Genomic DNA, 19,935 nt, shown 5'->3' with positions numbered 1-19,935 from the left:
AGATGCCTATTTGGTATCCAAAAGGAGATGTCCAATAAGCACTTGAACATATAAGTTTAGAGATGGGGGAGAGGTCAGAAGTTGGGATAGAAATTCTAGGCATTAGCATAGGGCTGAATTGTAAAGCAATGGAGTTGAATGAAGTCATCTAAGGAGAGAATGTTACCAGGGAAGAAAAGAGGACCAAGCCTGACCAGGTGGTGGCGCAGTGGATAGAGCGTAAGACTGGGACGCAGAGGACCCAGGTTCAAAACCCCGAGGTTGCTGGCTTGAGTGTGGGCTCATATGGCTTGATTACCGGGTCACTCGGTCTGCTGTAGCACTCCCCACCCCCACCCCCTTGCATCAAGGCATATATGAGAAAGCAATCACTGAACAACTAAGAAACCTCAACCCGGGTCCCCCGCACGCCAGGCCGACGCTCCACCACTGAGCCAACCTGCCAGGGCACATAGGAGAAGCGCCCATTTGCTTCTCCACCCCACCCCTCCTTCCTCTCTGTCTCTCTCTTCCCCTCCCGCAGCCAAGGCTCCATTGGAGCAAGGATGGCCCGGGCGCTGGGGATGGCTCCTTGGCCTCTGCCCCAGGCGCTGGAGTGGCTCTGGTCGCAAAAGAGCTGCGCCCCAGAGGGGCAGAGCATCGCCCCCTGGTAGGCAGAGCTTCGCCCCTGGTGGGCGTGCCGGGTGGATCCCGGTCGGGCGCATGCGGGAGTCTGACTGTCTCTCCCTGTTTCCAGCTTAAACAAAAAAGAAAAAAAGAAAAAAAAGGACTTGATGCTTCTCATCTCTCTCCCTTCCTGTCTGGGAAAAGAAAGGAAAGGGAAGGGAAGGGGAGGGGAGGAAAACAGTACCTTTGGATCCCACAATGGAAACTGAGAAGGAGCCATTGAAGTAAGGTGAAAACAGGTAGAAGTGAAGGTGAAAACAGGTAGAAGTGGAAGCAAAAGGAATAAAATGTTTCAAAAAGGAGTAGTCTGTTTCAATGTTCTAAAAGTCAGATAGGATGAGGATAGTAAAATGACCGTGCACATCACAGTTGACCTGGATAAATACAGTTTTAGTGGAGAAGTGAGGATCAAAGTCTAACTAGATGAGTTGCAGAAAAGCTGGGAAGTGAGAAATGGAGACAACTCTTGAGAAATTTTTGGTTGGTCCAGTAAGGGAGAAAAGGGAAGGAGTCAAAGATGTGAAGATGAAATGTGTATGAGAAATTTTCATGTAAACTGTACATGCTCTGTGTTAGGCTTATTTTATTATCATCGAACTCCTAGGAATTTCAAAGTAGCGCTCATGAAGAATCACTAACACTAACTAGTCCCCAGCTTGCTGACTATTGAGGCTCAAAGCATCTCCAGCTAACGAGCAGACGAACGAGAAAGCGAAGCAGAAAACAAAAGGTGTTGGGAAGGATTTACAGTTAATATTGTCCTTCCAGGGCCACCGTAGGGCAGTCTCGCAGCTATTTTGGGGGCGGGACCGAGAGGAAATTTAAACCGTAGCCGCGGCCGAGTACACCTGGAGAATGATGCTGTAGTTGCAGAGCAACAGTCCGTACTTGGGAGACTGAAAGAGCTCATGGAGTCCGCGAATGTAATACGGAGGCCTTGAAGGAGTACAGAGGCCGAGAAAAAGCTGCGAGTTTGGGGGAGCTAGGAAAGGGTACGGATGCCGGGAAGGGGGAAAAGTGGGAAGAAGGAAAGCGGAAAGGGGTCAAAGGAGTTGTAGAGAGAATAGCGGGGTCGGGAAGTGGACACGGGGATTAGGGAGCGGATAGAAGCAGAAGCTGAGGAGAATAGAGGGGCCAGGAGGGGCCACAGAAGTTGAGCAGATAGGGTTCTCAAGTTGACGGAGGGGCTGAGGGCACAATTGCCTAGAAGGTGGCGCGGGAGTAGAGGTGGGCAGGGGTAAAGTTGAGCCTTGCTGTTTCTGGTAGTCGCTTTAGGGATTGTGCGGGATTTTGGAGAAGATGGTTCAGCTATTTTGTCCTTTTTCAGGCGACGATTGCCTTGAGCTGGAGAGTTCAATGGCTGAGAGCAAGCTCCGGGTTTCGGACGTAGGTAGGTAACAGGTCGAAACTAGGGATGCGAGGTCAAAGTTGCTACTTCTGCCTCAAAGCGTCTTGGGAGGAAAAGGCTGAGAAACGTTAGCCTTGTTGAGGTTTTCTAATTATTAGTGGTTTTGTGTGTAAGTGTTGTGTATGTTGATGGGTCTCGTGGCTCACTTAGGAATTCATGGTAGAGGTCAAACAAGAGCTTTTAATCTGATATTGTGAACAAGATTGGCAGACAGATGGGGAGTCCGAGTTGAGTATCCATGAATATTAACCCATATTCATGGCATCCCCCACCAATTATGTAAGTATATTAGCGCCTAGTCACCTTCCTCAGTACTCTCCTCCCCTCTCTCTTAGTATCATCTAGTTTTAGTTGTAGAAAGTTACGCTGTTTGGTTGTTGCGTTTTAAACAGTAATACACTTTACTAAGTTATTAACTCTTCTTGCCCATGTCTTTTTGCTTTCTTCTGGAGCTAGTCTCTTTTTGCTGGAAAACTTTTTTCAAGAGTGTTTTCTTTTTTCTTTGGCATCTTAGTTGTTCATTGATTGCTTTCTCAAATGTGCCTTGACTGGGGAGCTACAGCAGAGCAAGCGACCCCTTCCTCAAGCTAGCGACCTTGGGCTTCAAGCCAGCGACCTTGGGGTTTTGAAACTGGGTCCTCTGCTGCCCAGTCTGGCGCTCTATCCACTGTGCCACCGCCTGGTCAGGTTCAGGAGTGTTTTCAAAAGGAAGCTTTATGTGACAAACTTTCTGAGGCTTTATGCTTGAGAATACAGTATTCTCATTTCACCTTTGTATTAAAACTTGTCAGTAAAGCTTGTTTCTCCTTAACACGTTGAAAAATTACAGTATTTTCTTCTTGCAGTAAGTAGATGCTGTTGAGAATGTCAGTCTGATTTTTTTTGTAAGTTACCTGTTTTTCACTTTAACAGTTTTTGTTTTTGTTTTTTTTTACAGAGACAGAGAGAAAATCAGAGAAAGGGACAGATAGGGACAGACAGACAGGAACAGAGAGAGATGAGAAGCATCAATCATTAGTTTTTTTGTTGCGGGTGATTGCTTTCTCATATGTGCCTTGACCAGCGACCTTGGGTCCAAGCTGGTGAGCTTTTGCTCAAACCACATGAGCCCGCACTCAGGCTGGCGACCTCGGGGTTTCGAACCTGGGTCCTCTGCATCCCAGTCTGACGCTCTATCCACTGCGCCACCACCTGGTCAGGCACTTTAACAGTTTTGATTATTCTCTGTATTTGTTTCTAAAATTTATTATAACATGATGAGGGTTAGGGTTACAGGGTTTTTAATTTTTTTCAGTTGTTTGGTTACTTAGTTTAAAAGGTCAAGGTCTATCACATGCACACAAAAAAGCAGGAGTAGCCCTGGCCGGTTGGCTCAGTGGTAGAGCGTCGGCCTGGCGTGCAGAAGTCACGGGTTCGATTCCCGGCCAGGGCACATAGGAGAAGCGCCCATCTGCTTCTCCACCCCTACCCCTCTCCTTCCTCTCTGTCTCTCTCTTCCCCTCCTGCAGCCAAGGCTCCACTGGAGCAAAGATGGCCCGGGCGCTGGGGATGGCTCCTAGGCCTCTGCCCCAGGTGCTAGAGTGGCTCTGGTCGCAACAGCAACGCCCTGGAGGGACAGAGCGTCGCCCCCTGGTGGGCGTGCCGGGTGGATCCCGGTCGGGCGCATGCGGGAGTCTGTCCGACTGTCTCTCCCCGTTTCTGGCTTCAGAAAAATACAGGGGGAAAAAAAAAAAAAAAAAAAAAAGGCAGGAGTAGGAGTTGCTCCTTCTTTACCCTCTTTTAACTATTTCTTTTAGTATCTACCTTATTTCTAAATAGTATACTCATTGCTTGTATTGTTTTCTTTTTTTTTTTTTATATATAATTTTATTTTTTTAATGGGGTGACATCAATAAATCAGGATACATATATTCAAAGATAACAAGTCCAGGTTATCTTGTCGTTCAATTATGTTGCATACCCACCACCCAAAGTCAGATTGTCCTCTGTCACCTTCTATCTTGTTTTCTTTGTGCCCCTCCCCACCCCCTATTCCTCTCCCATTCCCCCCTCCCCCCCCGTAACCACCACACTCTTATAAATGTCTCTTAGTTTCACTATTATGTCCCACCTACGTATGGAATAGCTTGTATTGTTTTCAATATCTGTTGACTTTATAATATGGAAGATAAAGCTTTTTTTCTGATCCCTGCACTCCTCTATACCACATATACATTTATTTCCTCAAACTCCCAGTATATAATGTAATTTTTGTTTAGTAATTTTGTATTTATATTATTATGATTAGGGAAAGATTATTCAAGCTAAGGCTTGTAGTAAACTATGAAATACACTTTGTTTTCTGTGTGTGGATCACATGTCCAGACTATTTATCAAAAGTCTAAGCCTTGACCCAATACTTTTTTTTTCTCACATGAGAGGCAGGGAGACCGAGTAACAGACTCCGGCATGCGGCCAGACCCAGGATCCACCTGGCAAGCTCCCCAGTGCGGGATGCTCTGCCCATCTGGGGCCATTACTCTGTTGTTCGGCAGCCGAGCTATTTTAGCGCCTGAGGCAAGGCTGTGGAGCCATCCTTGGGGTGGGAGGACAACTGCTCCAACTGGGCCATGGCTGCAGGAGGGGAAGAGAGAGCTAGAGAGAGAGAGAAAGGAGAGGTGAAGGGTGGTGAATTAGATGATCACTTCTTCTGTGTGCCCTGACCAGGAATTGAACTCTGGACATCCATACACTGGGCCAATGCTCTACCACTGAGCCAACCGGCCAGGGCCGACCCAATCCTTTCAACTCCATCAGAGAATTTGTCGGTTTCTTCTCTGTCTGGGAGACATACCTTCTGAGACAATTTGTCTTAATATTCTAGTCTGATTCAGCTATGCACTAGGCCTATTACCCTGATTTTATCCTAGGGTCTTCCTTTATAATTCTGTGGAATTCCTTTGCCTCTTAGAATGTAGATTTTCTATATTCTAAATTCCATGTTTTCCTCTTTCTGTTTACTTCCTGTTTTTAGTAGAGTGCATTCTAGTATAGTTTCCTGAGAAAGGGTACGTGACAAGTAAATATTTTGAGATCTTGAAGATCTGACGATAGTTCACGTAGGTAGAGTTCTAGGTTGGAAATTATTAGTTTTTAAAATTATTATTTTATTACATAAAATTTTATTTCCTTGCCTTCACTTGAGTAAAACCGTGAATTAAGTTGTTATAATAAAGATTTTCACATATTTTGTTTCTGTATTGACCTCAATGGTCTAAGGGTACACTGTACTATGTGGTAACCACTGGCCATATGTGAGCACTTGAAATGTGGCCTGTCCATGTTAAGATGGGTTGTAAATATAAAATATACACTAATTCTAAGACAGTATAAAAAAAGTATAAAATACCCCATTAATAATTTTATATTGATTATACAGTATTTTGAAGTAATAGTATTTTTAATGTATTGGTAAGTAAAATATATTATTAGAAGTAATTTCCCTTGTTTTTGTATTTTTGGTTTTGTTTTTATTTTATTTGTTTTGTGTTTTTGATTTTTTTTTTAAGTTGTTTTTTTTTTTTTTTTTGTATTTTTCTGAAGCTTGAAACAGGGAGAGATAGTCAGACAGACTCCCGCATGCGCCCGACCGGGATCCACCCGGCACGCCCACCAGGGGGCGACGCTCTGCCCCTCTGGGGCGTCGCTCTGTCCAGACCAGAGCCACCCTAGCACCTGGGGCAGAGGCCAAGGAGCCATCCCCAGCGCCCGGGCCATCTCGGCTGCGGGAGGGGAAGAGAGAGACAGAGAGGAAGGAGAGGGGGAGGGGTGGAGAAGCAAATGGGCGCTTCTCCTGTGGTGTGCCTTGGCCGGGAATCGAACTCGGGACCTCTGCACGCCAGGCTGACGCTCTACCACTGAGCCAACCGGCCAGGGCCGTTAATTTTTTTTTTTAATTTATTCATTTTAGAGAGGAGAGGGAGAGACAGAGAGAGAGAAAGAGGAGAGACAGAGAGAGAGAGAAGGGGGGGGAGGAGCTGGAAGCATCAACTCCCATATGTGCCTTGACCAGGCAAGCCCAGGGTTTCGAACTGGCGACCTCAGCATTTCCAGGTCGACGCTTTATCCACTGCGCCATCACAGGTCAGGCTGTTTTTGATTTTCTTAATGTGACTGCTAGATAATTTAAAATTAGTGATAAGGTTCATATTTGTGACTTATATCTTTATTAGTGCTGATCTAAAGAATTACAAAATCATATATTCAAAGTATATAAAATTTTAATGTATAATTAAAATGTAAAACTAAATGTAAAATTTTTAATTATGGAACTAGTTCTTCAGAGTTTTGTTTTTTGGTTTGTTTTTTTTTTTTAGTTTTTTTTTTACAGAGACAGAGAGTCAGAGAGAGGGATAGATAGGGACAGACAGACAGGACCGGAGAGAGATGAGAAGCATCAATCATTAGTTTTTTGCCCTGGCGTGCTGAGGACCCGGGTTCGATTCCCGGCCAGGGCACATAGGAGAAGTGCCCATTTGCTTCTCCACCCCTCCGCAGCGCTTTCCTCTCTGTCTCTCTCTTCCCCTCCCACAGCCAAGGCTCCATTGGAGCAAAGATGGCCCGGGCGCTGGGGATGGCTCTGTGGCCTCTGCCTCAGGCGCTAGAGTGGCTCTGGTCGCAACATGGCAACGCCCAGGATGGGCAGAGCATCGCCCCCTGGTGGGCAGAGCGTTGCCCCATGGTGGGCGTGCTGGGTGGATCCCGATCGGGCGCATGCGGGAGTCTGTCTGACTGTCTCTCCCTGTTTCCAGCTTCAGAAAAATGAAAAAAAAAAAATCATTAGTTTTTCATTGCAACACCTTAGTTGTTCATTGGTTGCTTTCTCACCTGGGTCCTCCGCATCGCAGTCCGACACTCTATCCACTGCGCCACCACCTGGTCAGGCTCTTCAGAGTTTTGAAGACACATTTCATCATCTTTTATCTTCCAGAGTGCCAAGGCAAAGTGTGGTGATGTAAATATTTGTAGCTCCCTCCTGAACACTACAGGGCTAGGCTGTTCTATCTGAACCACCCCTACTCCCATCTAGCATTATTGCTCTCAAGCAATAATATTATTAATATTATTGTCAATCTTTTTTTACTTTCAAATTAGTTACCAGACCTGACCAGGCGGTGGCGCAGTGGATAGAGCATTGGACTGAGATGCAGAGGACCCAGGTTCGAGACCCCGAGGTCGCCAGATTGAGCGCAGGCTAATCTGGTTTGAGCAAAAAGCTCACCAGTTTGAACCTAAGGTTGCTGGCTCCAGCAAGGGGTTACTCGGTCTGCTGAAGGCCCGAGGTCAAGGCACATATGAGAAAGCAATCAATGAACAACTAAGATGTTGCAACGCGCAATGAAAAACTAATGATTGATGCTTCTCATCTCTCTCCGTTCCTGTCTGTCTGTCCCTGTCTATCCCTCTCTCTCTCTGGGGAAAAAAAAAAAAATTACCATTATTTAAAAAAAATTTTTTTTTTAGATTTTATTTATTTATTTTTAGAGAGGCAGGAGAGAGAGAGAGAAAGGGGGGAGGATCAGGAAGCATCAACTCCCATATATGCCTTGACCAGGCAAACCCAGGGTTTTGAACCGGCAACCTCAGCATTCCAGGTCGATGCTTTATCCACTGTGCCAGCTTGAACACAAGGTCGCTGGCTGAGCAAGGGGTTACTCGGTCTGCTGTAGTCCCACGGTCAAGGCACATGTGAGAAAGCAATCAATGAACAACTAAGGTGTCACAATGAAAAACTAATGATTGATGCTTCTCACCTCTCTCCGGTCCTGTCTGTCCCTATCTATCCCTCTCTCTGACTCTCTGTCTCTGTAAAAAAAGGTCAGACTATTATTTTAATTTTTTTAATTTATTCATTTTAGAGAAAAAAAGAAACATCGATTTGTTGTTCCACTTATTCATTCATTCATTGGTTGCTTTTTTTATTTTCTTAAGTGAGAGAGAGAGTCAGACAGACAGTGACAGATAGGAAGGGAGAGAGATGAGAAGCATCTATTTGTAGTTCAGCACCTTAGTAGTTTATTGACTACTCTCTCATAAGAGCTTTGACCAGGGGGCTCCAGCTGAGCCAGTGACTCCTTGCTCAAGCCAGTGACCTTTGGGCACAAGCCATTGACCATGGGATCATGTCTATGATCCTGTGCTCAAGCTTGTGAGCCCGTGCTCAAGCTGATAACCTCAGAGTTTCGAACCCGGGTCCTCTGTGTCCCAGGCCATTGCTCTATACACTGCACTATTGTCTGGTCAGGCCATTGGTTGCTTCTTGTATGTGTCCTGACTAGAGATCAAATCCACAACCTGGGTGTATTGGGGTGATGCTCTAACCAACTGAACTTCCTGGCCAGGGCAGTCATTGTTGGTATTGCTTTATATAGTCAATTATTGTTTAGAATTATACACATTTTTTACCAATTTATTTTAGCATTTAAGTCCTTCCTTCTGGGTTTAGTTTCCATCTTTCCAAGTCCCTTTACACCTTTTCTAAGTCCCTTAGTAATGACCGGTTGGTAATAAACTGTCTGGGTACTATTTGTTTGGAAAATGTCTTTATTTTACCCTCAATTAAAAAATAATAATTTATTGATTGGAAAGAGAGAGAGAGAAACATCTATTTCTGTTACTCCACTTATTTATGCATTCATTGCTTGATTCTTCTGTGTGCCCTGACAGAATCGAGCCTATAACCTTGGCATATCGGGATGATGTTCTAACCAACTGAGCTACCCAGCCAGGGCTTACCTTCAATCTTGAATAATTGGTTAGTCAGATATAAAATTTTAAGTTGACATTTATTTTCTTGCAACATTTTAAGTATTTACTTTACTAAAAATAAAGTATTTAAAATCTTATCTGGTCATTTTACTATATTTGGAACTCAGTAATCTAATTTGCTCTTATTTCTGCTGATCCTTATCCACGGTGGTTTGTTTCCCCCGTGTGTTTTATAGTGTTGGAGTGTGCGCTCATAGTTGGTGATGCATTATCTGAGGAAATTCTGGGAACTCTAGTCTGAGCTGTCTACCTCAAGTTGTTTTGCTTTTGAGTCTTTGAGGTTGCCAAGTGTTACTAGCTGGGATTACTTTTTACATTAATTTCTGTTTGGCAGTGGTGATAATGGGTCTTGGACCACAGAAGTAGTGTGTATTTGAATTCCAAACTCTCTCGGGAGGCCTGTGGTTCTGAGTTCTTAGGGAGACTTTCCTTACATGCAGAGCCCAGGCTAAGATAGATAATAATCCTTTTTCTCTCTTCTGTCAAATGGATCATTTTATGGTTTACCTTGTCTCTAGATTCATGCAAGAGTTCTCAGTTACTATCTTTACCTACTATACCTGTTTTTATGTTTCCAGTATCCTTCCTTGCCTTATTGAGGATATTTATTTTACTTTAAAGGTTTTTTTTTGGATGGTACATAACTTATGACAGATAAATAACCTATACCAGAGAAAATATCTTGTTTTCTCCAGTTGTCTCATATTTTCCTATAAGGTAACGTTCTCTGGAGACTCTTAGCCACACTGATTGGTAATATGATCCTGGAAGGAAGATACAAAGGTGAAAGCCCTAACTTCGGCACCTCTATTGAGTTTAGGGACTGGGGGTTGGATAGAAGAGGAAAACCGCCCTAAGGCAGGAACACTGGTCTCACATTCATCTTTGTGCCCGGGTCGTAGCTGGGGCACACCACGCACAGGCTGTCGGTGAGGGTAACTGGACTTACAGGACGCTCTTACCTCAGTCTTCTTACTTTGTTCCTCTTCATTGTTGTTTTCTAGGGGCTCAACTAGGAGTTTCCAGTTATCTGAGAAAATGCCGGAAGAGCTCACCAGATGCTGGGAGGAGACAGCCCTTTTCTGGAAAGTCCTTTTACTTGGATCTGCCTGCTGGCAAGAATCTCCAGTTTTTAACAGGGATCATCCAGCAGCTGGGTGGGGTATGTAAACCTGCTGCTCTCCCCTGCCGCCATGTGCCTTTGCAGGTTGTAGGGCAGGAGCTGCTGAGGGATTAGTATCTGTCTTTCAGGTGTTTTCAGCGGTGTCGTTAGACTTTTCAAAGCAATTTTAAGTACAAATCATTTTTAAAAAATAAAGTTACGAGCCCTGGCCGGTTGGCTCAGTGGTAGAGCGTCAGCCCAGCATGTGGAATTCCCAGGTTCGATTCCCGGCCAGAGCACACAGGAGAAGCACCCATCTGCTTCTCCACCCTTCCCCCTCTCCTTCCTCTCTGTCTCTCTCTTCCCCTCCCACAGCTAAAGCTCCATTGGAGCAAAGTTGGCCTGGGTGCTGAGGACGGCTCCATGGCCTCTGCCTCAGGTGCTAGAATGGCTCCGGCCGCAACGGAGCAATGCCCCAGATGGGCAGAGCATCGCCCCCTGGTGGGCATGCCGGGTGGATTCCTGTTGGGCACATGTGGGAGTCTGTCTCCCTGCCTACCCACTTCTAACTTCAGAGAAATACAAAAAAAGACAACAAAAAATCAAAAAATAAAGTTATGTGTTTTTTCCTAATTAGAAAAATAATGTTTGTTCATTGTAGAAATTTTAGAGAACATGGACCATCATTTCTATGTATTTCTTTTTTTCTGGACTTCTTATTTTCTTTTCTTTTTTTTTTTTTTTGTATTTTTCTGAAGCTGGAAACTGGGAGGTAGTCAGACTCCCACATGTGCCTGACCGGGATCCACCCGGCACACCCACCAGGGGGCGATGCTCTGCCCATCCGGGGCGTCGCTTTATCGCGACCAGAGCCATTCTAGCGCCTGGGGCAAAGTCCAAGGAGCCATCCCCAGCGCCCGGCCATCTTGTGCTCCAATGGAGCCTCGGCTGCGGGAGGGGTGGAGAAGCAGATGGGCGCCTCTCCTGTGTGCCCTGGCTGGGAATCGAGCCTGGGACTTCCGCACGCCAGGCCGACGCTCTACCACTGAGCCAACCGGCCAGGGCCAGGACTCCTTATTTTCTTTCACAGCTTGAGGTACAATTCATATACTGTGAAATTCACCCATTTAAAGTGAATAAATCAGTGTTTTTTAGTATATTCACAGAGATGTCCACGTGTGATTATACAATTTTAGAATATTTCATCACTCCAAAAAGAAACCCAGACCTACATCAGTCACTCCTCATTTTTAATACCCCTAACCCTGGGTAATCTCTTATCTACTTGTATCTCTCTTTTTTTGTTGTTTGTTTTTTTATGCTTATTTTCTGTGTAGCTTTGATCATGAATACATTTTTTTTTATGAATACATTTTTGATTACCAACTTTTTGCCCATAGTATTAAAGTATTAAGGCCCTGGCCAGTTGGCTTAGTGGTAGAGTGTTGGTCCAGCGTGTGAAAGTCCCAGGTTTGATTTCCGGTCAGGGCACACAGGAAATCCTCCTCTTCTCTCTCTCTATGTCTCTCTTCCCTTCCCGCAGCCCAGCCATGACTTGGTTGGAGCAAGTTGGCCCCAGGCGCTGAGGATGGATCCCTATCCTTGCCTCAGACACTAAAATAGCTCGGTTGCTGAGCAATGGAGCAATGCTCAGATGGGAAGAGCATCATGGTAGGGGACTTCCTGGGTGGATCCCAGTTGGGACACATGCAAGAATCTATCTCTCTGCCTCCCTGCTTCTCACTTAAGAAAAAAAAATAATTAAAGCGGCTCTGGCCGGTTGGCTCAGTGGTAGAGCATCAGCCTGGCGTGCAGAAGTCCCGGGTTCAATTCCCGGCCAGGGCACACAGGAGAAGCGCCCATCTGCTTCTCTACCCCTCCCCCTCTCCTTCCTCTCTGTCTCTCTCTTCCCCTCCTGCAGCAGAGGCTCCATTGGAGCAAAGATGGCCCGGGCGCTGGGGATGGCTCCTTGGCCTCTGCCCCAGGCGCTGGAGTGGCTCTGGTCACAACAGAACGACGCCCTGGAGGGGCAGAGCATTGCCCCCTGGTGGGCAGAGCGTCGCCCCCTGGTGGGCGTGCCAGGTGGATCCCGGTCGGGCGCATGCGGGAGTCTGTCTGACTGTCTCTCCCCGTTTCCAGCTTCAGAAAAATACAAAAAAAAATAATAATAAAAAATAAAAATAAAAAAAAATAATTAAAGCATTAACACTTTTCTATTATTATTGTCCCTCATCTGCATTATTTGTAATGAGAATATAATATTCTTTTGAGTGGATTGTTAATCTACTTAATTTACCCTATGGACATTTAGATTATTTCTAAATTTGAGCTCTTATAAATTAACACTGTGGTGAACAACTTTGGGTAAAAAGCATTTTCTGTTTTTGAGTTCTTTAAAGCAGTGGTCCTCAACCCCCGGGCCACGGACCGGTAGCGGTCCGTGGGCCATTTGGTACCGGTCCGCAGAGAAAGAATAAATAACTTACATTATTTCTGTTTTATTTATTTTTAAGTCTGAACGATGTTTTATTTTTTAAAAAAATGACCAGATTCCCTCTGTTACATCCATCTAAGACTCACTCTTGATGCTTGTCTCGGAAGTTTGACAATTATATTTTTAAAATACCACAGTTTTTACGCCGGTCACATAATTTTGTGCATTTATCCGTCCCACCCTAAAGGTCGGTCCGTGAAAATATTTTCTGACATTAAACCGGTCCGTGGCCCAAAATGGTTGGGGACCACTGCTTTAAAGTATTTTTTTTTTTTTTTGAGAGAGAGAAAGAGACAGGAAGTGAAGAGGGAGAGAGAGAGAGAGAAAGGGAGGAGAGAGATGAGAAGCATCAACTCACATATGCTTCACTTTAGTTGTTCATTGATTGCTTCTCATACGTGCCTTGACCAGGGGGCTCAGGCCAAGCCAATGACACCTTGCTCAAGCCAGCAACCTTTGAGATTATGTGGATGACCCCACGCTCAAGCCAGCAACATCAGGATTTCAAATGGGGACCTCAACGTCCCAGGTCAACACTCTATCCACTGCCCTTTAAAGTATTTTTAAAGCAGATGTATGTCATGGTGCTTTTAATAAAGATTGGCATGGGCATCTCTTGAGTTGAGAAAATAGGATGATAGTGCTTAGCTCAAAAGAGGCAGATCTTGCAAGCAACACTCTGTGGCAGATGCAAAACTGTCTGACACAATTTGAGCTTGCTATGCTAACAAAGTCTAACCTATTCGGGTACTCTCTCCTCCATGAGACAAACCTTTATATAAACTTAGACAATGTAAAAAAAAAAAAGAGGTAGATCACTGGGAAAACTGCTTGAAGAAGCTTAGAATGCAGAGGCTTTTTGCTGTCAAACTAGCAGAAACTCAGGGATATAAAGACTCAGCAGTGGTCATGGACTGAATAACAATCATACACCCAAACTGGCCCAAAAATGTATTTTGAACTTTTAGATTTTTCAATCATTTACCCTTTGCTATGTAAAAATCACTCCAGAATTTGGGGTTAAAACAAGTTACTTCTCACTACGCTCTGGATAGGCTGGGTCATTTCTCTGCTGGTGGTTTCTCTTGCAGCTACATTTGGCTGGAAGGTCAACTGGGCTGGAAGGACCAAGTTGACCCCACTCAGACATCTGGCTGTTGATGCTGGTTGCTCCTGTGGCTTCTTATACATTGAATGAATGTATACTATTATGTATACATACAGTAAGCTAGACCACCGGATGTATACGGTGGTCTCAGAGCAACTTTCCTGAAGGTGAAGGGAGAAGCTTCAAGGCCTCTTTGTGGCCTAGGCTTTAGAACTCATACGTATTATTTTCACCATCCTATTGGACAAAAGGAATCCTATTCAAGGGGGTGGAAGAATAGGCCTCCACCTCCTGATGGAAGGGGCAGCAGTCACATTGAAAATGAGCAGGTACACTGGGATGGGAGGAGTGTGCAGGCATCAACCATCAAACATGTTTATATCGGATAACCATTGCCCCACTCCCACGGGCTCTAGCATTTGTTTTTGCCATATTATAGATGGTAGACAGAGGAATTCCTTCAAGCCATAACTTTAAAGATTTTTTTCTGAATTGTGGCTAAATGTATATAACATAAAATATGCCATTTTAACCTTTTTTTTTTTTTTTTTTTTTTTTAAAGGGACAGAGAGAGTCAGAGACAGGGATAGATAGGGACAGACAGACATGAACGGAGAGAGATGAGGAGCATCAGTTTTTCGTTGCGACACCTTAGTTGTTCATTGATTGCTTTCTCATATGTGCCTTGACCACGGGCTTTCAGCAGACCGAGTAACCCCTTGCCCCCTTGCTTGAGCCAACAAGCTTGGGTCCAAGCTGGTGAGCTTTTTTTTTTTTTTTTTTTTGCTCAAGCCAGATAAACCTGCGCTCAAGCTTGAGACCTTGGGTCTCGAACCTGGGTCCTCCACATCCCAGTCTGACGCTCTATCCACAGTGCCACCGCCTGGTCAGGCTCATTTTAACCATTTTTTTTCTTTTGTATTTTTCTGAAGTTGGAAACTGGGAGGCAGTCAGACAGACTCCCGCATGCACCTGACCGGGATCCACCCGGCATGTCCACCAGGGGGCAATGCTCTGCCCATCTGAGACATTGCTCTGTTGCAACCAGAGCCATTCTAGCGCCTGAGGCAGAGGCCATAGAACCATCCTCAGCGCCCGGGCCAACTTTGCTCCAGTGGAGCCTTGGCTTTGGGAGGGGGAGGAGTGGAGAAGCAGATGGGCACTTCTCCTGTGTGCCCTGGCCGGGAATCAAACCCGGGACTCCTGCACGCCAGACTGACGCTCTACCACTGAGCCAACTGGCCAGGGCCTTATTTTAACCATTTTTAAATGTACAGTGCACTGGCATTAATTATAGTCATACTGTGGTGTAACTATCATCACTTTCTTTTTTCCAAACAGAAACTCTGTAACCATTAAGCATTAACTTCCTATTTCCCTTCCCTACAATCCCTTTCTGTCTCTGAATTGGCCTATTCTAGATACTTTATATAGAATCACTAATATTTGTTCTTTTGTTTGTGGCTTAGTTCACTTAGCTGTTTTCAGGCTTCATCCCTGTTGTAGCATGTATTTCTTTTTATGGCTGAATAATATGCCATTGCATGTATATACCATGTTGTGCTTATCCATTTATCTGTTAAAGGACACTTGAGTGGTTTCTGCTTTTAAGCTATTGTGAATCATGCTGCAGTGAACATTGGTGTACAGTAACTGTTCAAGTCCCTATTTTTAATTCTTTTGGGTGCATATACTCAAGTGCCAGGAGTCTCATCTATCACACAGTAGAGACATCCATCCTTATTTTCAGTATGCTCGAGCTGGCTGGGTCTGGCTCTCAAGAGCCAATTGTTATCATCACCCTTCAAGTCCACATTCAGTGACATCATATTTGTAGCTTGAAATCGGCCATAGTGGGAGTTTTACCCCCAGAAGTCAGCAAATGCTACAAAGCAGGGATCCTACCCCCAGAGTCAGTCGTTAAACATTTCTCAGCTCTCCAGTGCTTATTTGCATCTTATTTTCATCCCACAAATGTGTGTTAAGTGTCATTGTGCTTCAGGCACTGTGTTGGGCTCTTGGGATACAAAGATGCAGCAGACCCTGTTGGTGCCCACGAGAAACTTAACGGTAAGGTAAGCAGATACCTGTGCAGCTGGGTAGTAGCCAAAACCCTTTTTGGTTTCGTATTTTAGGCTCCTTTTAGTCTAAAATATGTAGTAAATGTTACAGATTAGGGGATGGATGTCCCAGTGTCTCTTCACGAAAAATCGTGGCTTAACTAAGCTACCCTTCAATCCTCTCTAGTCCCCTCAGTGTTGCTCTGTGCAAACTCAAATTGGTCAAATAACTCAAAGCCTGTGACCTTCTGCTGGGTCAGGAGCAGCACTTCGGGAGACAAAAACCTATATTATATGTATAATAACCCTATTATATTTCAGGAGAATGTCTACCTGGGGACCCAGTATAGAACTGCATTTGGTCTATTTAAAGGCATTGATTCTAGAACTTCTGACAGCCAAGATTTCCTTCTCCAACCTCTCAACTTCTCCATATTGATGATTCTACATCTGCCTTTTGGTTTTCAGCCACCTCTGTGATCTGGTTGCAGGTAATTGAGGGTTTTCTGAGCAGAGAAGTCAGTTACATTGTGTCCAGCCGCAGAGAGGTGAAGCCAGAGAGCAGTAGGACAAGCCACAGAGGCTGCTCCAGCCCCAGCGAGCTCAGAGTGGAAACACCATCCACAGCCGATCCCAAAGGCAGCTGCACCAGGCGTTCTCAGAAACCTGTAGACTTGGTAAGAGTATTGCGGAGTAGGAAAGGTGTGTTCTATGGACAAAGGAAGTAAGCTATTTGAGGCAGTCTCTGGTTTTCATTTCACCTGGTTTAATTTCTCATTGTAATTCAGGGACTAAAAATATTTTATCACAGCTCTGGGTCTGCACACCTCACAAGATGCTCTCCCCTTGCTATTCCTTTTATGGTGTGTTGCCCCTTATAATGGGACTGCAGGGTCAGAGGTTCGGAAACGATAGGAGGATCCACTGTGAACCAGCGAGGGCTTGTCGGAATTAGCCTAGACCAGTGGTTCTCAACCTTTCTAATGCCGTGACCCCGCAATACAGTTCCTCATGTTGCGGTGACCCCAAACCAAAAAATAATTTTGGTGGCTACTTCATAACTGTAATTTTGCTACAGTTATTTGGAGTGTAAATACCTGATATGCATTATGTATTTTCCGATGGCTTTAGGCGACCCCGCTGGGGTCACGACCCACAGGTTGAGAACCACTGGCCTAGACTTATCTGCTGGAGAGTGCAGAGACTCTTAAAGGGAGGTCTTAGAACAGGGGTCGGGAACCTATGGCTCGCGAGCCAGATGTGGCTCTTTTGATGGCTGCACTGGCTTGCAGACAAATCTTTAATAATAATAAAAAATAACGTTAAAAATATAAAACATTCTCATGTATTACAATCCATTCATTTCCTACCGTTCATGATCATGGTTGCGGGTGGCTGGAGCCAATCACAGCTGTCCTCCGGGACAACACCAAATTTTTATTGGATAATGCGTAAGGTACACGGGTTGTTGTATGGCTCTCATGGAATTACATTTTAAAATATGTGGCATTCATGGCTCTCTCAGCCCAAAAGGTTCCCAACCCTTGACTTAGAACATTTGTAGCACTTTGACCTCTGGTAAATTCAGAATGCCCTTTTCCACCAGGATCCAGGCCACAGCTACCTGTGGGTGACCTGAACTTGGGTGTGGTCACCCAACCTTTACCTCCAAAAGGTTCTGTAGGCCCTCATTTTGGCCACTCCTGAACTGTCATTGCTCCCAGCTTTCCGAGACATGACTCCACGCCATCCTCCCCAGCTCCTGTGCACAGGTAGTCTGCAGTGTGGTATGTCCTACCCAGCGTGCCTATTGCTCTTCTCTTCCTGTCAGGTACCTCTGAGCCGAGGGAAGGAGCTCCTGCAGAAGGCCATCAGAAACCAGGTAAGCTGAGGGTTCCAAGGTTCTTCTGAAGTATAGATGGCCCTCAAACAACACAGGTTTGAACTGTGCAGGTCCACTTATACGTGGACTTTTATTTCAGTAAATACCTGTACTGTTTTTGATCCATGGCGGAGTCCGCAGATTTGGAGAGCAGACTATTAATTGATCCATGCCAATTCATACAGGGGACTTGAGCGTCTGCAGATTTTGGTATCTGCGGGAGGTTGTGGAACCAGTCCCTCACAGATACCAAGGGACACCAAGTTTTTGGAGAGTCAAAAGTTATATGCAGATTTTCAGCTGCACAGGGGTCAGCACCCCTAATCTCTGCATTGTTTAAGGGTCAACTATACTAATACCAAACGTGCAGCCTTTGAGAAGTATTCTCGTTTCTTTCTTACAGATGAGGAAGAGGGGCTCTGAGAAGTTAAATAATTTGTTCAGAGTCACTCAGGGTGCCAGTGGAAGAGCCAGGGTTTGACTCCTTGATTTTTCCAGCTCAGAGCCAACCAAGAAAATCCTGGAGGAATGCTATGGGATGTGTCTCCTCTGCACATAGCCAGACTTTGATCTTTTACAAGTAGCTGTTTATCCTGTTTGTGAGAATTCAGAGCCATTCAACATAAGTGGCAGGAGAAAGAATTAAGATGATCTTGTGAGAGGGGTCATTAAAGTGACATCAAGATAGGTGCATTGGACTTGACCTAAGGTGGCACAGTGGATAAAGTGTTAACCTGGAATGCTGAGGGCACCATTTGAAACCCTGGGCTTGCCCAGTCAAGGCACATACATGAAGCAACTATGAGTTGATGCTTTCCACTCCTCCCCCACCCTTTATCCTCTCTCTCTTTCTCTCTCTCTCTCTCTCTCTTTCCCTTCTCTCTGAGTAAATAAAATATTTAAAATAACAAAACGGTGCATTGGTCCCTGGCTGGGTAGTCAGTTGATTAGAACATCATCCCGACATGCCAAGGTTGCAGGTTCGATCCCCAGTCAGGGCACGTATGAGACTCAACCAATGGCCTGACCTGTGGTGGTGCAGTGGATAAAGCATTGACCTAGAATGTTGAGGTCACCAGTTTGAAACCCTGGGCTTGTCCAGTCAAGACACATACAAGAAGTGACTAGTATAAGTTGATGCTTCCTGCTCCTCCCCTCCTTTCTGTCTTCCTCTCTCTAAAATCAAATAAAATTTTAAAAAGAAAAAAAAAGAATCAGCCAATGAGTGCATAAATGGGTGGAACAACAAGTCGATGTTTCTCTTCCTTCCCCTCTGTCTCTAAAAATCAATTTTAAAAAATTAAAAAAAAAAAAAGGCCTGACCAGGCAGTGGCGCAGTGAATAGAGCATCGGACTGGGATGCGGAAGGACCCAGGTTCGGGACCCTGAGGTCACCAGCTTGAGTGCGGGCTCATCTGGCTTGAGCCAAAAAAAACACACACAAAAAAACACACCAGCTTGGACCCAGGGTTGAACAAGCTGGCTCGAACAAGGGGTTACTCGGTCTGCTGAAGGCCCGCGGTCAAGGCACATATGGGAGAGCAATCAATGAACAACTAAGGAGTCCCAACGAAAAACTGATGATTGATGCTTCTCATCTCTCTCCGTTCCTGTCTGTCTGTCCCTATCTATCCCTCTCTCTGACTCTCTCTCTGTTGCTGTAAAAAAAAAAAAAAGATGGGCTCATTGGCTATGATGAGGGAGGATGATGTCAGACTTGGGCAGCAGGGTGGGAATAGTGCAGCCAGCATGCTTCCTGCTAGATGATGGTGATTGTCACTGATATTTATTGCTTACTGTGTGCTCATGGAGGCCCTCCCAGCAGGCAACTCTCTTATGTGCATCTGTTCCTTCCTGCTCTCATGTGATGGGAGCAGAATGTATAGGTAGACCAGCAGTCTATGTGGAGGATAGGGGTCTCCCTGGGAATTGGGGAGACTCTCCCACAGTCCTCCACATAGATGACCCAGAGCTCCCAGCAGCCAGGACAAGCGTCTCCTGCTCCTGCCTGATGGCTTCGTCTTTCCAGGGGAGCAGCAGTGGAGGCGGGAGCAGCAGCAGCCTCCTGACCAGTGCCCGCTCCTGGGGAGTGAGGATTCTGCATGTGGACGGTACTGTTCCTGCCCCGGGCTCCTGTGGAGGGGAGACTTGGTGACTGACTGGGAACGTCTATTTTTAGAGGAATCGTAGTTGTGTAAGCTTGCTGGAAGCCAGGCGTACTCAGTTACCAGGTTGATCCTCCACAAAGGTGGGAGGGTGTGGAGACCAGCAGTAACACTAGCAGAGTATGTACTGGAAGGGGCTATGCTGTTTAACCCACCCAGCGGTGCTCCTCAGCTAATGTAGTGATATTTTACAAATAAGGAAATAATCCCATTGATAATCTCCGTGACCACTTAGTGGGTATT

At 45.3% G+C, this 19,935-nt stretch overlaps 1 protein-coding gene and 1 non-coding gene across 2 annotated transcripts in view; both read left to right on the top strand.

Moving 5' to 3' along the window:
- Positions 1-1,504: 1,504 nt before the first annotated feature.
- The window catches only part of DBF4B (DBF4B-CDC7 kinase regulatory subunit), a 30,448-nt gene continuing 12,017 nt past the window's right edge, over positions 1,505-19,935 (top strand). The window contains exons 1-6 of the mRNA XM_066363955.1: positions 1,505-1,658; positions 1,994-2,056; positions 9,886-10,043; positions 16,137-16,322; positions 17,477-17,527; positions 19,557-19,638. Of these exons, the coding sequence (XP_066220052.1) occupies positions 2,023-2,056; positions 9,886-10,043; positions 16,137-16,322; positions 17,477-17,527; positions 19,557-19,638 (511 nt within the window). The 5' untranslated portion in view covers positions 1,505-1,658; positions 1,994-2,022. The remainder of the gene's footprint in view (positions 1,659-1,993; positions 2,057-9,885; positions 10,044-16,136; positions 16,323-17,476; positions 17,528-19,556; positions 19,639-19,935) is intronic.
- LOC136396081 (small nucleolar RNA SNORA28) lies at positions 13,147-13,270 on the top strand. The gene has a single exon (XR_010749504.1). It is a non-coding gene; the product is annotated as a small nucleolar RNA SNORA28 (small nucleolar RNA).

This window comes from Saccopteryx leptura, chromosome 2 (assembly GCF_036850995.1).
Source record: "Saccopteryx leptura isolate mSacLep1 chromosome 2, mSacLep1_pri_phased_curated, whole genome shotgun sequence".
NCBI lineage: Eukaryota > Metazoa > Chordata > Mammalia > Chiroptera > Emballonuridae > Saccopteryx > Saccopteryx leptura.
This window is presented reverse-complemented; position numbering and strand designations above follow the sequence as displayed.